At 27.0% G+C, this 17,014-nt stretch overlaps 2 protein-coding genes and 1 pseudogene across 2 annotated transcripts, besides 1 other annotated feature; 2 read left to right on the top strand and 1 right to left on the bottom strand.

The window, feature by feature from the left end:
* Window positions 1-604: 604 nt before the first annotated feature.
* Window positions 605-1,950, top strand: PF3D7_0600300 (rifin; the record flags this gene model as incomplete). Its single annotated transcript, XM_960905.1, has 2 exons — window positions 605-658; window positions 889-1,950. The coding sequence occupies 2 exons, from the start codon at window positions 605-607 to the stop codon at window positions 1,948-1,950; spliced, it is 1,116 nt and encodes a 371-aa protein (XP_965998.1).
* A 2,229-nt stretch (window positions 1,951-4,179) lies between these two features.
* PF3D7_0600200 (erythrocyte membrane protein 1, PfEMP1) lies at window positions 4,180-13,512 on the bottom strand (the record flags this gene model as incomplete). Its single annotated transcript, XM_960904.1, has 2 exons — window positions 4,180-5,385; window positions 6,079-13,512. 2 exons carry the CDS (start codon window positions 13,510-13,512, stop codon window positions 4,180-4,182), a joined length of 8,640 nt encoding a protein of 2,879 aa, XP_965997.1.
* A 2,070-nt stretch (window positions 13,513-15,582) lies between these two features.
* Window positions 15,583-16,362, top strand: PF3D7_0600100 (annotated as a pseudogene).
* Window positions 15,583-16,362: a sequence feature (erythrocyte membrane protein 1 (PfEMP1), pseudogene).
* Window positions 16,363-17,014: the final 652 nt, after the last annotated feature.

Raw genomic sequence — 17,014 nt, 5'->3', positions numbered from 1 at the left:
GTTATAAAATATTTGTTGTTAATTGTTTTTATAACAACAATGTTACGAAATTATATGTTTTAATAACTATTTCATAAGTATTTCATATATATATATTATAAATTGGTATTATATATATGTCATACACAATTTCCAAAACGTTGGTTTTGCACATTTGTAAATAATTTACAACACAGAAATATGTTGTATTATTACTATATCGTTAGATATTATTGAGAAAAATGAAAAAAATAAAAAAAAAATAAACCAAAAATAACCATAATAATTTATTGTGTTGATTTAAAATTAAATTTCATTAAAAATTAAAAATTAAAAAAAATTATAAAAAATGCAGAATGTTTTGATAAATTATTTTAATATTAATTTTTTTACGTTTTTGTTTTTTTTTTTTGTAATAAATAAAATGGCAAATGTGGATCCACTATAAAAAAAAAAATATATTTACATAATGGGAAAATAATTGTTAATTATATTAAATAAATTATAATCATATTTTATGTTAAACATTTTTATTTAATTTATTTATAATATAAAATAAAGTATTTTATGTGATTTTTTTAGTTATAATATTTATCAAAAAATAATATACGTATCACAATAAAAAATGAAAATCCATTATATTAATATATTATTGTTTGAGCTTCCATTAAATATATTGGTAATTCCATGTCACATATATATTAAAGAGGATTAATATAATCATATTATAATATAATATATATATTTATATATAAATATATTACGATATCGTATATATAATTTTTATATATATATAGTCCAAATATACATATATATATAAACATAAAAACATACATATTTATAACATATATATATAAAATAAAAAAGAACTAATTATAATATACATATATATGTGACCATTTTGTATAGATATATAATCAAAGGAACCATAACAGCACCACACCACATCATCCACCAAATACCAGGCTATTATGCGAATGTGAATTATATGCACCTGCCACCTATGACGACGATCCACAAATGAAAGAAGTCATGCAACAATTTGAGGATCGTACATCACAAAGATTTCATGAATATGACGAAAGGATGAAAACTACACGCCAAAAATGTAAAGATAAATGCGATAAAGAAATACAAAAAATTATTTTAAAAGATAAATTGGAAAAAGAATTAATGGACAAATTTGCCACATTACAAACTGATATACAAAATGATGCTATTCCCACATGTGTTTGCGAAAAATCCTTGGAGGACAAAATGGAAAAAGGATGTTTGCGATGTGGAGGTGTGTTAGGAGGGGGTATTGCACCAACATTCGGATTAATTGGTTCAGTTGCTATAAATATGTGGAAAACTACAGAAATTGCTGCCGCTACGAAAGCGGCCATAGCTGCCGGTAAAGCTGCAGGTAAAATTGCTGGTGAAGCTGCAGGTAAGAAAGCAGTTATTGAAGCATTAAAATATTTTGGTGTAGATGATTTCTTTCCTGAAATATTTAAATCCATTCTTAAAATGAGCCGTTATACTGATGTCACAAAATTTGGTGCTGCTATTGCTGAAAAACATGTTCTGAACTGTGCGATGTCGGCACGTGGTGGCTCTGTTAATGATTCTACATGCAATGCATTTGAGATTAAATTAGGTCTATTTGAAGCAGAAACTGGTAAACCAAATGGTCCTCCAGCATATCAAGCTATACCACAAAAGATAAACGAACTTGCTGAAGAAGCTACACAAGCTGCTGCTGAAGCCGCCAAGAAGGCTAGTGAAAGTGCTACAGCAGCATTTGAAACAGCAGAAAAGGAAGCTATAGAAGCTGCAAGTATGCAGTTGTACACCACAATTGCTTACTCCATCCTTGCCATATTAATTATAGTTTTAATAATGGTAATTATTTATTTAATTTTACGTTATAGACGAAAAAAAAAAATGAAGAAAAAACTCCAATATATAAAATTATTAGAAGAATAGATATTACGTGTTATATTTTGGTAGGACATTTGGTACATGTACTGTTTTTCTTTGAATATACCATGTTTTTTTTCCCATTATAAATAACTATATTATTTTTTTATGTATTGCGCTTTTATATATAATTTATTTTTCTATAATTTTATTTATTTATTTATTTATTTATTTTCTAAAACTCTTTTAATTAATAAACAATGTAATTTTTAATTTATATAAAATACTTATACGTATTATAATATATTATTTTTTTAAAACATAATGTAACGTATATTTTTTAAATACCTCATATGTTTTTCAAAGGAATATATATCAAAAAAAACAATAAAACTTATGATTATTATAATTATGATTATTATGATTATGATTATTATGATTACTATTATTATTAATATTTTAAGAAACATATTATTCAAAATATTATATCTATATTTATATAATTAAAATTAAAACCAATAAGTATATTATTTCAATTCAGAATTATCTTCCTTAAAAAACCTATCATATTATATATAATGTTATTTATATTTATTTCATAATATATTTTATTATTTTTTTTAATTTTTTTTTATTAGAAATACTACTAATACAATGAATTCAAAAAATAGTCAACATATAACAAAATATAATAATTACACGTAATATAACAAATAGATACAATACATAAAAAAAATAATAAAAATATAAAAAATGCATGAAATAAATAAAAATAAAACACAATAAAAAAAAGAATAATGTATATTTTTTATTTTAATATAATAATACACTTTTTCTTTATTTTGCCTTTGTAATTTTTATTATGTTGTTTTATTTAGTATAATATGTAAATATTTTTTGTTTATATATATATATATTTATTTGATAATATGTATATATTTATGAGATATAATTTCATATATATTTCATAATTTATATTGTTCTTTTTAATTTTTTTTTAAGTGTTATTTGTTTCTATATTACGTATGCATTGATTTATTACATTATATTTTTATATATATTAAGTGGCAAAAAAAGAAAAAAAAAAAAAAAATTTGTTTATTAAATATTTTTTCTTCTGTAAAATGTTTTCCTTTTTTGTTTATATTTATATTTATATATTTTTTTTTTTTTTGTTATTTTTTATATATATGAAATTTGTATGATATATTTCAATTTTTTTTTTTTTTTTTTTTTTTTTTTTTTTAATATTTTATTTGTATACACATTTAGGAAAAAAAAATTATAATAATAATTTTTATATATATATTTTTTTTTTTTCCTTACTGTTAATTTATTTCTTTTTATTTTTATTTTTTTTAATATAATAAAAAGTAAAAATTATAAAATAAAAAATTAATATATTCAATTTTTAAAGGAGTATTATCACTAATAAAATTAATTGTTATACTATTAATTACTACTTCTAATAATATTACTATATTAATTGCAGTATTAATTACAATAATGCAAATAGTAATATATTATTATATTCAATTTGTTTCCAATAGTTTATATTTTTTCATTTAAATAATTTTAACTATTATAGTCATTATATTAAATATATATATAATACAATATAATTATGATATATATATGTATATATATATAATATAATTTATAACACTAAAAATTAAATACAAAAAAAAAAAAAAAATACACAAATATAAAATATAATATAATACACAAATCAAATATAATATAACATGAAGAAATAAAAAATATAATATAATACACAAATATAAAATACAATATAATTATGATATATATATGTATATATATATAATATAATTTATAACACTAAAAATTAAATACAAAAAAAAAAAAAAATACACAAATATAAAATACAATATAATATCAACAAATAAAAAATATAATATAATACACAAATCAAATATAATATAACATGAAGAAATAAAAAATATAATATAATACACAAATATAAAATACAATATAATTATGATATATATATGTATATATATATATATAATATAATTTATAACACTAAAAATTAAATACAAAAAAAAAAAAAAAAAATAAGTTCACAAATATAAAATATAATATAACATGAACAAATATAAAATATAATATCATACACAAATCAAATATATTACAACATCAACAAATAAAAAATATAATATAATACACAAATCAAATATAATATTACATCAACAAATATAAAATATAATATAATACACAAATAAAAAAAATAATAAATAAATAAAAATCAAACAAATATACATTCATACGTATATATTATATATCCCATACATCTGCTATAGGATATTTTTCTTTCACCAATTTAGTATTTACATCCATTTCAATTTGTACTTTGCTAGGAACATTCACAGCATTACTATCCACAGTTGATGCATCATGATCATTTACATCATAATAAATATCATCTTGTACATCATAATAAGGTTCATTATATTTTTCCAGATCTTCCAAGATAGTATCCATATTAGTAAATTGATTTATAGGTTTAGGATTATCCATATGTATTTGTATAGAAACGTCAGTATTTAACGTTTTGTTACTATCACTAGGGTGAGTGTTACCACTATGTGTCTCATTTTCCCACTCTTCTTTTAATTTGGCTAACCGCTCATTATCATTTTTCAACTTTTCGCACATATCTCTATGTCTATCTAACCATGTATGAAACAAATTTATTTGATTGAGTATAGGATCACTATTTGTATTTTTTGCAACACTATTGGTTGATGTATTTTTTTTCGTATGATTTGTCCCAAATAATTCGTTTTCTTTTCTTTTTAGCACTTCATCATATATATCAATATGTTTGTTACCACTTAACGTGTCATTAATTAAATCTATACCACTATAAACATTATTATCACGATTAATTGGAATATCATCCATACTATTAACCATATTAACATTATAACTATATTCTTCTCCACTATATAAATTTCTATCATGAATAGACATAATAAAAGGTTTTTCATTTATGCCATCATCTAAAACATTACCTCCTATATTCATTGGTAACTCCGTTGATACATCATATTGTGGTACACCCATTGATTCACGTTGCACATATTGTGATATAAAATCATGTTTCAGTTCATTCCATTCCTCATCAGTAAATTTATTTGTATGTGGTATATCATCACCTAGTGTGTTACCATTACTTTTGGATGGTTCTAGTACTACTTCTATCAATGTTTTATATTTAGGAGCACGTGGTACATATATATCATTAATATCCAATTCTTCATATTCACTTTCGGAGGAAGTTATATCAGTAGTATCAGACATAAATGCATATTTTTCATCACCACTACTATCTCCTTCCATATAAATATATGTTTTACCTTTATATCGATCACTAGCATAGGGGATATAACGATTACTTGATTTCAATGTAGGTATATTATAATCACCTTTAGGTATATTAATAACACTGAAAAGGTCCACAGGGGATAGGGTTTTTTTCTAAAATAATAAAAGAGGTATATATGTATGGGTATATATATGTAAATTTGATCATGTATATAATATATGTATGTATATGCACTTTTGGTTATGTATATAATATATATATATATATATATATATATATATTTGTATATGTATTTGTATGTATATGCATAAAATATTTTTTTTTTTTTTTTTTTTATCATTTTTTTCCTTTTTTTTCATTTTATGATATATATTTTTATTTTAATTTTTTTTTTTTTTTTTTATTTTATGATATATATATATTTTTTTTTTAACATTTTTTTTTTCTTTTTTTTTTTTTATTTAATAAATTTTTTTTTATTTTATTTCTAATAAACTTTTTTTATAATCATTATTATTATTAATATAATTTTTTTTTAATTTTTTTTTGATAAAAGTTTCATTTTTTTTTTTATGAAATTTTTTTTTTTTTTATTTTAATAAATTTTATATTCCTATTTTCTTTTTTTCTTTTTTTTTTCTTTCTTTTACATTATAAATACATAAATATATATGAGATATATATAAATCACATACATATATAGAAATATATATACATACACATATATATATATCCAAACATACGCACACATACATATAATGAAACACATATATATCCATATATATATATCCAAAAACACCCACACAGAACGTACATATCCCCCACACATATATATTCACTTTTACCTTCAAAAATAAAAAAGCAATGGATCCTAATGCTAACGCCACTCCAAAAGGAATGGTTGTTTGCAAGATAGTCGGGTCAAAGGGTTCATCGGAAGGGAGGGGTTCTACCTCGGGTGTTGAAGGTTTTGGTGGTAAGGGTGGAGGTTGTACGTGAGATGTATCTTCTTCTTTGGGTTTTGATGATGTTTCGTCAAGAATTTCTTTGGATTTATCTTTGTCAATTTTTTTATTCGGACATAATATTCCTAATATTTCTTGAAAATCTTTATTTTTTCGATTGGTAATTTTTTCGTATATATTTTCCATATCATTAAAATCGCATTCATTACCCTCAATTTTGCCTTTTATATATTCCTGTGCAGAATTTTCAGAAATTGATGAGTTTGTAGATGCGTTTTTAACCTTTTGAAATTTTATATCAAATCCGTCCATGTATTGTTTTACCATTGTATTCCATCCTATGTACTGTGTAAGTTCGTAATTACAAGAATGGTTCTTTAGTAAATCTAGTCCTGATAGTCCACCTGCAGTCGAACAATGGCAAAACTGTTCAAAAGCGCTTTTGCGAATACGGTATTCTTTACATGCTTGTTTTGCCCATTCAATTAACCAACGATGAAACTGAGGAATTTCATCTTCTGTAGGTAATTTACATGTATCAGCATCAATAACAAATTTATCATTTGCCGTTCTATATCCGCATAACATAGCATGCCATACTTGATATTTAATTTCGTTCCACCATTTTGAACGCGCATTAGTATCTTTTGTGTTAGTAAATATATTACCTATTTTATCAGACAATGAGGACTCCATGATATCAGTACCTTTTATTATATCACCATAGTCAGCAAAACTATATTTTATAGCTTCAAATGCTGTTGTAGAATCCTTATTATATACAGTCCATAAGAAATATGCTTCATTATAGGCAGCATTAAGAACAGCATTTCTAAGTTTTTCTTTGCCATATATTTTGTTTTCCAAAAAATTTGCAGTAATATTTCTAAGACATATATGTTTTCTTCTAGGTGGAACTAAAACACCATAATTATCACTGGAAATTTTAGGTACGAGGTTGTTATTCCATTCTTTAAGATTAATAGTATAATTTTTTTTGTAGGAATTAATAAGTTTCAAGTTATTACATATAATTCTATTCTGTGGCGTGGGACATTTATCTAAAGGATGATTAGTAATTTCACATGTACATTTATTTTTATATTCTATAGGTTTTTCTGTGAAAGCGTACGTACGAGTCCTATGTTCGTTATCATTTTCAGTAAACGTCAAATTTTTACAGTTACTTCCTTTATAAAGATATTTATCAGCACTATTCAGATCAGAGCATTTGTTTTTTTCTACTTTTTTCAAAAATTCAACAACATGTGTACCAACATATGCTTTTCCATCAGAATTATTACTTATTTTTTTATATATTTCTTTATATTGGTTATCTTGTAGAATAAATTGTTTTTTCCCTTGATTAACTAGTTTTGTATATTCCTGGCAGTTTTGTTGACATTTCCTACAGTTGTTTCCATCATTAGAATCGCGACAGTTTGAATCATTAAGTTTACAACTATCACAATTTGTTTTCATTTGCTCCAGTTTTCTATTCAGTTCTTTACAAAAGTATTCTGACCATTCAGTCATCCATCTTAGTTTTTGTGGAATGTAATCATTATCAGGTGGATCATCCTTATGTCCACAATAATAATACATATCTGTTGAACGAATTTTTGTTTCACTATTTTCTGTTGTTTTATAAATATAAGCATTTCTTGGTGCAGCACAAGTCATAGCTTTCCATATGTCTCTTCTATTAGCATCCCACCAATCAGAACGTAGATCATAATGATTCACTAAATCTTTATATCTCTTTTGATCGTCAGAATTCAACTTCTTATGCATATAATCGAAAACGTATCTTATTTTGTCTTGTATGTTCTTATAATTTTTATCTGTATTCCAAAGATCCTTTCCTCTAATTATATCACCTAGATCGGCAAAACTGTATTTCATGTCATCACATATTTCAGAAAAATCAGTTTTATTTTGTTCTTTATAATTTTTTAATATTCTTATTCCTTCCTCTTTTGCTGCTTTCATGACTACTTGGAAAAATTTGTCTTTGTCGTCAACATCTTTAGTGATCATTCTTTCTATTTTCCTTAGGCACATATATTGTCTTCTAGGAGGTAAACAAATATTTTTTTTTTTTAGATTTATATTATTGCATAACCATTGCTTTTCAGAGTTGAAGCGATTACTTGATTTATTATCACATGAATCACTATTTGGTGGAAAAACCTTATACATTTCTTTTTCATTAATTGTTGTAGTACCAATATTATCGTTAAAGAACGTAATAGTATCTACCTTTGTACAATCAGTCAATGGTATATCAGTTCCATTTCCTTTCAAACTATTATCCGACTTTTTCTCACGCTCTTTTCTTATATCATATGCAGTTTTGTCTACACAATATTTAGGTTCAGGAGGTTTAGGACAATTGCACTTATCAGCAATTTCTTTAGGAGGACAATCGAACGCTTCAGGATAGTTGTTTTCTGTAGATGATTTGTTTTGTTGTTGTTGTTCTTGGCTGCAAGCAGATGTTTGTGGTTGTCTCGACGCATTTTCCATGCACTTATAATCACATTTGTCAGTAGTAGTTCCATTTTGACAAATTTTTTTTAATTTTTTGCTCAAATATTGATAGGCATGTGTAGACTTCTTCACGTCGGCATCAACTGCATATTCAGGTTGTACTTTATCTGTTGTAAATTTTTTGCTTTGTTGTTCATATTGAGGTTTCCATTGTTTAATAAATTGTTCATATACTTTGCATTCCTTTTCACATTTTGTTTTGGTATCTTCAGCATTAATGTTACACTCATAGAACTTACACGCCTTTTGTAACGTCTCCACCTGTTCCTTCCGTTTTTTACAAAAATCTTCTCCCCATTCCGTCATCCAACGTAAAAATTGGGAGGTTTGTGCGAATTCCTCGAGGGAAGAATCACCTTTTTTGGCGTTGTTCAGTTCGTCGTATGAGTATTTGGTTTTTATTTCGTTTTTTTTTTCGTCATCTGTGAGGCCATTTGTTAGGGCGCATAACATCCCTTCCCATATCTCAGGTCCATGTTCTTTCCACCAGTCTTCAAGCAATACGTTGTTGAATTTTTGTTTGTCTTCGGATTTTGTACCATTTTCCTTTTCTAAAATGGTTATTACTTTTGATGATACCTCTGGAATATGGTTATGTGTAGAAATATCTGTTCCAAAAAATATATCTCGGTAATCACCAAATGTATAAAACATTTGTCTTTTAAATTCGTCAGGAATCTTTCCTTCTTTTAATTCTTTATCTGCTTCAGTATTAATTTTTTTATATCTTAACCACGCAAAATATGTTTCTATAGCCGCACATGTAATAAAATGTGTTCTTATATCTTCTTTATTTATTATATTATTTGTTTGTGTTAAACCACTTACGCATAATTTTATTCTTCTTGGAGGCATACAAGAACCGTGTTCTTTATCTTTAAACGTACTTAGTTTACAATCCCATCCAGGATAAGGTTGAACTTGATCTTTTGGATTACAACCATTTATTCCATTTTTTCCACCATTTGATTCATCAAGAAGTGTGTCCACCATCTCACACACCTCTTCCGCCGGCGGCTCCTCCTCGACTTCGTCTTCTTCTTCTTCGGAATCGACTTCGTCGCCATCTTCTTCGACTTCGCCGGCACCAACAGTGGCGGGGCCGCGTGAGTCGGCGTCGGAGCGGGCGGGACTTTCTCCAGCGCCAGGACCTCCAGTGGGTTTTGGTGGCCTGCAAGCACACGCATCATCATGATCATATGGTTTTTCTCTAAAGGCATATTCTTTGTTTTCTGTACCACTAGCTTTACTACCAATTTTGTGTTTACAAAATTTTGTTTGTACGTTGCACCCCACGGTCTTCCCCAATTCATGGTGGATGTACCCTGCAGCGGTGCTGTAGGGGGTGTTCGGGGTCATGGCGGTGGTGCCCCCAGTGGCACTACTACCAGCAGCACGTATAACACGATTACGTGCGGCAGCACTATTTCGTAGTAGTAATTGTTTCAAGAAATCAACAACACGTTGATCTTCCTTTGAAAGTTGGGTACGTTTTTTAACAGAACCAGATGTAGCATCACGTTCTGCTTCTTCGTATAATGTTTGGTATTTATATGACATTGTTTCCCATTGAGGTTGCCATTTTGTAATAAATTCAGTATATTGTTTACATTGTTTATCGCACTGCTCACAATCTGGAGTGCCTTTAGTACATGAATCCACCTTTTTTTTACAACCCGTACACGCATCCTGTAATTTCTTATATTCCTGTGATTGCATTTTACAGTACCATTCGGCCCATTCGGTCATCCATCTTAATCTTTGAGGAATATAATCTTCTATGGGGATACCATTACAATTGTCAATGGTGGCCTCTTTTATTGCACATTTCATAGCTCTCCAAACTTGATGTCTATTTGCTTCCCACCAATCTTCTCTTAATTCTTTATATGGGGGTAATTTTTTGTCATCATAGTTATATTTTTGGTTGCCTTTGTTTTTGAGTGACTTACGGATATTATCAAAAACATCTTTCAAATGTTTTTTTGCATGTTTCATACCAGTTTCATTATCCCACATGTCTCTTCCTCGTATAATGTCTCCAAGGTCGGCGAAACTATATTTCATTGCTCTACATACAGTTTCTTTGTCCTTTAGGTCATTTAGTCCATTATCTTTTGTATACAGTTCCTTTATTTTTTTTGCTTCATGGTTTGCTGCAAGTAACACATCACCCAAAAAAGAATGATTAACAAACTTTCCATCACTATTCTTAAGTGGGCCTTGATCCGTTTCTAAATATTCCAAATTGGATGTACACATATGTTCACGTCGTGGTGGCATATAAGCCTGGTCTTCTGTCATTTTTACGTTTGTCCCAGTTTTCCATGGAGTTCCTATGTCAAACCTGCCTGTATTTTTTCCTGCACATGGTTTTTCCGATCTATATGTAGAATTGGAATGTTGGACATCTATACTACATATGTCATTCAACGCAACTGCCTTACCATTTTTTTTTGTGTATTTCCCTTTTGTTGCATCGCCCTTCAAATTAATTTCACCTGCACCGGCCTCCAATTGTTTCCTCGCGCTCCGTTGCATCAGTTCGGCTATATGTTTCACACTCACAAGGTTGTTACTAGCACCACGAGTGGGTATACGAGTGCGTTTTATACATGGGTTTATTTTAGTTTTGGGGCAATTTTCATCTTCTTCTAATGAATTATTGTCTTTGCATGTTGTGGCATTATCTTTTAAGTGATCTAATATGAGTTTTATTGCATCTTGCGAATCTGTAGTACGTGTGTTTTTTTCGGAAGGTTCAAATTTTTTTTTTAAATCGTCCTTAAATTGATACCATTTTCCTTTTTCATCTCCCTCAAGAGCTTTCATAACTTGAAAAAAATTACTTTTAAAAAGATTTTCGAGTTTTTCATAATAAATGCCCAAACTTTGTTTCTGATCTTTGTATACATCGTTTACATTTTCCCATTCTTTTTTTTTTTGTTCAACCCAATTTTCAAAACATTCACAATTTTTGTTACATTTATTATAACAATTCGTGACGTTAGTATTATTTATGCACTTCTTAAGTTTGGTTTCCCACTTTATGGTGTCTATTAATAAACTTTGCACCCACAAGTGAAAACATTCATGAGATACAATAATGTTAGGATCTCCTTCAACCTTGTATAATGAACCTTTCATTTCACAATTATTATAATCACTACTTTTATAATAGCATTGCCATGTTTGATAGTCCCTATTATTTTCACTTTCTGGGTTCTTACAGAATGAACTTAATTTTTTTGTTATATCTTTCTGGTGGTCTCCGCTAAAGAGAACTTTAATTGGAGTAGGCGTCTCATCTCGTACAACTGTATATATCTGTGCTTCAATACAAGTACCATCACTGTTTTTTTTCTCTTCACATTTTCCACCGTCACATTCAACTACACAAGCGGGACAGGGTTGGCAATATTCTGAACGATCAAACGCATCTTTATCATCAGTCTTATTAAAATCAATAGCATCTTTTCCGTCTACTCCTTCTTTGCAATACCTTCCATTATTTAGTAACGTTAAAAAATCATGCACTTTTTTATAGTCACTTTTTGCAAATTTTTTATAAAATGATTTATAATATTCCGTATTAATATTACTATTAGATATATCATTGTCAGATTCATATGTTTTTATTTCATTTTCATATTTTCCCTTTTGCATGTTAAATTCATCTCGTCGATTCCTTAACCAAAGGTCATAAGGAATGCATTTATTCGAACACGGAGTACAAATAGGATCCCTAGAACAATAATTTTTATTTGGAATAAGTCTCGTACAATTATATCCATTAAGGCTACAATATAATTTTTTTGAGTCATTTTGACACTCTTCCTTGGCCGATTTTAATGTAATATTTCGTTTTCGGCAAAATTCTTCACTCCATTCGTCGAACCAACGTAAAAATTGAGGGACGTAATCTAAATATGTTGGGACACTCGAAAGTTCACGACCGCATCGACCATCAAAATATAAAGTTACTCCGTCTGTTGATTTTCTGAAATATTCATCACTATGTGCAGCATGGCAGGTGATGGCTTCCCATACTTGGTCTCTATTAGCGTTCCACCAATATTCCCTAACTTGTTCGATTGAAATTTTATCTAATTTATCATTATTTTTCTTAATGTTCTCAAACATTTGTTTTAAATTCTCTTCTAATTTTCTTTTTCTTTGTTGATGACCAAGGAAAAGATCTTTGCCGCGTACGATATCTCCTATATCCGCAAAACTTCGTGCCAATACTGTACATATATTGGTATGAGGATAATTGTTTTTATGTTCTTCATATTGTTTTAATAATGATTGTCCTTCATATTTTGCTGCCATACACACCTCGGCCAGCAAAACATTTTTATCCTTGATTTTCGTTGAGCCCATTTTTTCCAAATTATAATCACATAGATGTAATCGTCTGAAAGGAGCACAGGCCCCAACATCATTATTATTATGTTCACTATCTTTTATTCTATTAAATGTACATTGACCTCCATATTCATCGGAAAAACGAACTGTTTGTCTATTTCCGCACGGATGCCTTTTACCGCGAGCACCAAGAAGTTTATTATATTCAAATGTGCACGGTTTATCGGTGCTCGCTGTTTCCCCCAAAATTGATGAGCTTGCCAAATTTCCTTCCAATTCACCTTTATATATTTTAGCATCCTTTTCCACTTTTTCTTTGTACACTTGTTGCCCAAATTCATCCAATACTTCCTTGGCACTCTTGTTAGAATCTTCGGCACGTTGCGGCGCCATTTTTGGTTATTGGTGCACTACATTATGTCATGCATACGTGGTTTATATCGTGGCATACATGGTTTGGTGGTGTTTTGGTACGTACGTGGGGGTATGTATGTATGTATGTATGTATATATGTATGTATGTTATGGGAGTATTGTGATATGATAAAATAATAATAATAATAATAGTTTTATCAATATATATATATAATAATCTATGTTATGAGATTATTGTAATATAGTAGAATAAGAATGTATTTGTTGAAATGTATATATATGTAAGATTTAATATATTTATTATGATATATATATAAATATTATATATATATATATATTTTTATATATATAAATATTTATTATAATATTTGTAATGTTATAATATATTATATATATATATGTATATGTACAAAAAAAAAAAAAAAAAATTTATATTATGTATATAATCATAATTAGTTTTATATATTTTTTAATCAAATATTCAAATAGCTTTATAATATATTCAAATATTCTAACAAACAAAAAAAAAATTTAATGAAAAATTTTATATATATTATGTATTCCTTTATTTATATATTTAATTACATATATTATTTTCTTATGTTTTATATATTTTGTAAAATTATATATGAGAAAAAAAAAAAAATACGAAAATACATACATATAAAAACATACAACATGTTTATATATTTAATTATAAACCTAAATATATATTTTTTTTTTCGCCTTATTTTAATTTATTATATATATATATATATATATATATATATATAATACTTTCCATTTATATAATTATAACTACAATATTTATATCAATGAGGAAAAACCAAAAATATGTATGTCATTTTTATTTTTAATTATTTTATTATTATGTATATATATTATAAAAATTAATAATAATAATATATAATAAATGTTAATATATTAACTTATTATATTATTATATGTTTCATAAGTATATATATAATTCTTATACTATTTATGAAAATATAAATATATCTATATAATGTGGTATATATAATTTTAGTAGATAAGTATAAAATGGATAGATACATTTATATGTATTTTTTTAATAACAGAATAATTAAGTATATACATATTTGTCACCTTTATGAATTATTTATTCTTTCCGAGTTTATTATAGTATTATATTTGCAATCTTGATAACATAATGTTTTTAGAAATATGATGAATTTTAAGTTCTATATTGTATTAATCTATATATGAATACATATTATAGATAGTATAGATAGATAAAAAAAACATTGTTCTATTTTCTCCATTGTCACAAAAATTAAGTAAAATAAATAATATACATATAAATATATTTAAATGTATGTTTTTGTGATACATAAAATAATAATTATAATATATAATTATACTATTAAAGATATAATTATGATTTATATAAATGGATGATACGTATTTTATAATAATATATTTTCAATAATTTTATGAATTATATAATTAATATTAATATTAATATTCAACAATAGTACGAGCAAAACATTATTATCAATATTATGAAAAGAAAAATAAATAATTAATAAATGATTCATTTTAATAATATTATAAGTTCTTTTATTATTTTATAATATTATTATGTTATTTATATCATATTAATATTGTATTACAATAATAATTTGTAGATATTGTTAAATAATATTATGATATTACAATATTAATAAGAATATATAGATATGTTATATATATTTATATAATATTTTATGAATAATATATTTTTCAACAAAATAAACTTACCTTAAATTATTATCAAATTATATATATATACATTACATAGTACTATTAATTAAAATATAGCATAAAAGAAAATATATATATAATGGCAAACCTTTGGTATCGAAAAAAATATTTAATTTATTACATTTGTTGTAGATGAAAAATATGGGATTATTAATTGAATATTAGGGTTTATTAACAATATGATTTGTCATATTTATTAAAATAAAGAACTAATACTGTTTTCATAATATAATAATAATGATTTAAAAATATATTTAGAGAAAATATATTGTTTATAATAACTGAAATGTTATAGTATAGACGTTTTATTTATTACGTTATAAAAATGGGGTCACAATCATCAAAATCTTTGGAACCAATTGTTGATACAAATGAAAGTTACAAGAGTGCCAGAAATATTTTGGAAGATATTGGTAAAGGAATAAAAGATAAAGTAACAAAGGGTGCAGAAAAACGTGGTAAATCTTTGAAAGGAAATTTGTCAGAAGCAAAATTTTATCATGCGTACTCTAAGTATAGAACTGTCCCTGAAAGTCCATGTGATCTTAATTATGTATTTCATACTAATGTATGGCATGGTAACGCAGAAGATAGAAATCCTTGTCTCTTTAGTGATAAAAATCGTTTTTCAAACGAAAGCGAAGCAGAATGTTATAATAGTAAAATAACTGGTAATGAAGGTAAAATTGGAGCATGTGCTCCATATAGAAGGAGAGAATTATGTGATTATAATTTGGAACATATAGATGTAAATAATGTGAAAAGTATTCATGATTTATTGGGGAATTTGTTAGTTATGGCAAGGAGTGAAGGTGAATCTATTGTGAATAGTCATAAAAATACTGGCATGATAAACGTATGTGCTTCTCTTGCACGAAGTTTTGCTGATATAGGCGATATTGTAAGAGGAAAGGATCTGTTTCTTGGTGATAATAAAGAAAGAAATAAAAAATTACAAGGGAATTTACAAAAAATTTTTAATACATTTCAAGAGCATTATAAAGATCTTAAGAAAATTCCAATTGATGAGATTAGAGAATACTGGTGGGCACTTAATAGAAAAGAGGTATGGAAAGCCTTAACATGTTCTGGGTTTAGGGTTTAGGGTTCAGGGTTCAGGGTTCAGGGTTCAGGGTTTAGGTTTAGGTTTAGGGTTCAGGGTTTAGGGTTTAGGGTTTAGGGTTTTAGGGTTCAGGGTTTAGGGTTTAGGGTTCAGGGTTCAGGTTTTGGGTTTAGGGTTCAGGGTTTAGGGTTCAGGGTTCAGGGTTCAGGGTTCAGGTTTTAGGGTTTAGGGTTCAGGGTTTAGGGTTCAGGGTTTAGGTTTAGGGTTTAGGGTTTAGGGTTTAGGGTTCAGGGTTCAGGGTTTAGGGTTTAAGGGTTTAGGGTTTAGGGTTTAGGGTTCAGGGTTTAGGGTTTAGGGTTTAGGGTTCAGGGTTTAGGGTTTAGGTTTAGGGTTCAGGGTTTAGGGTTCAGGGTTCAGGGTTTAGGGTTTAGGGTTCAGGGTTTAGGGTTCAGGGTTTAGGGTTTAGGGTTTAGGGTTTAGGGTTTAGGGTTTAGGGTTCAGGGTTTAGGGTTCAGGGTTCAGGGTTTAGGGTTCAGGGTTTAGGGTTTAGGGTTCAGGGTTTAGGGTTTAGGGTTTAGGGTTCAGGGTTTAGGGTTTAGGGTTTAGGGTTCAGGGTTTAGGGTTCAGGGTTTAGGGTTTAGGGTTTAGGGTTCAGGGTTTAGGGTTCAGGGTTAGGTTCAGGGTTTAGGGTTTA

Source organism: Plasmodium falciparum (genome assembly GCF_000002765.6).
Source record: "Plasmodium falciparum 3D7 genome assembly, chromosome: 6".
NCBI lineage: Eukaryota > Apicomplexa > Aconoidasida > Haemosporida > Plasmodiidae > Plasmodium > Plasmodium falciparum.
The sequence above is the reverse complement of the archived record's forward strand: the minus strand, read 5'-3'. Positions and strand labels throughout refer to the sequence as shown.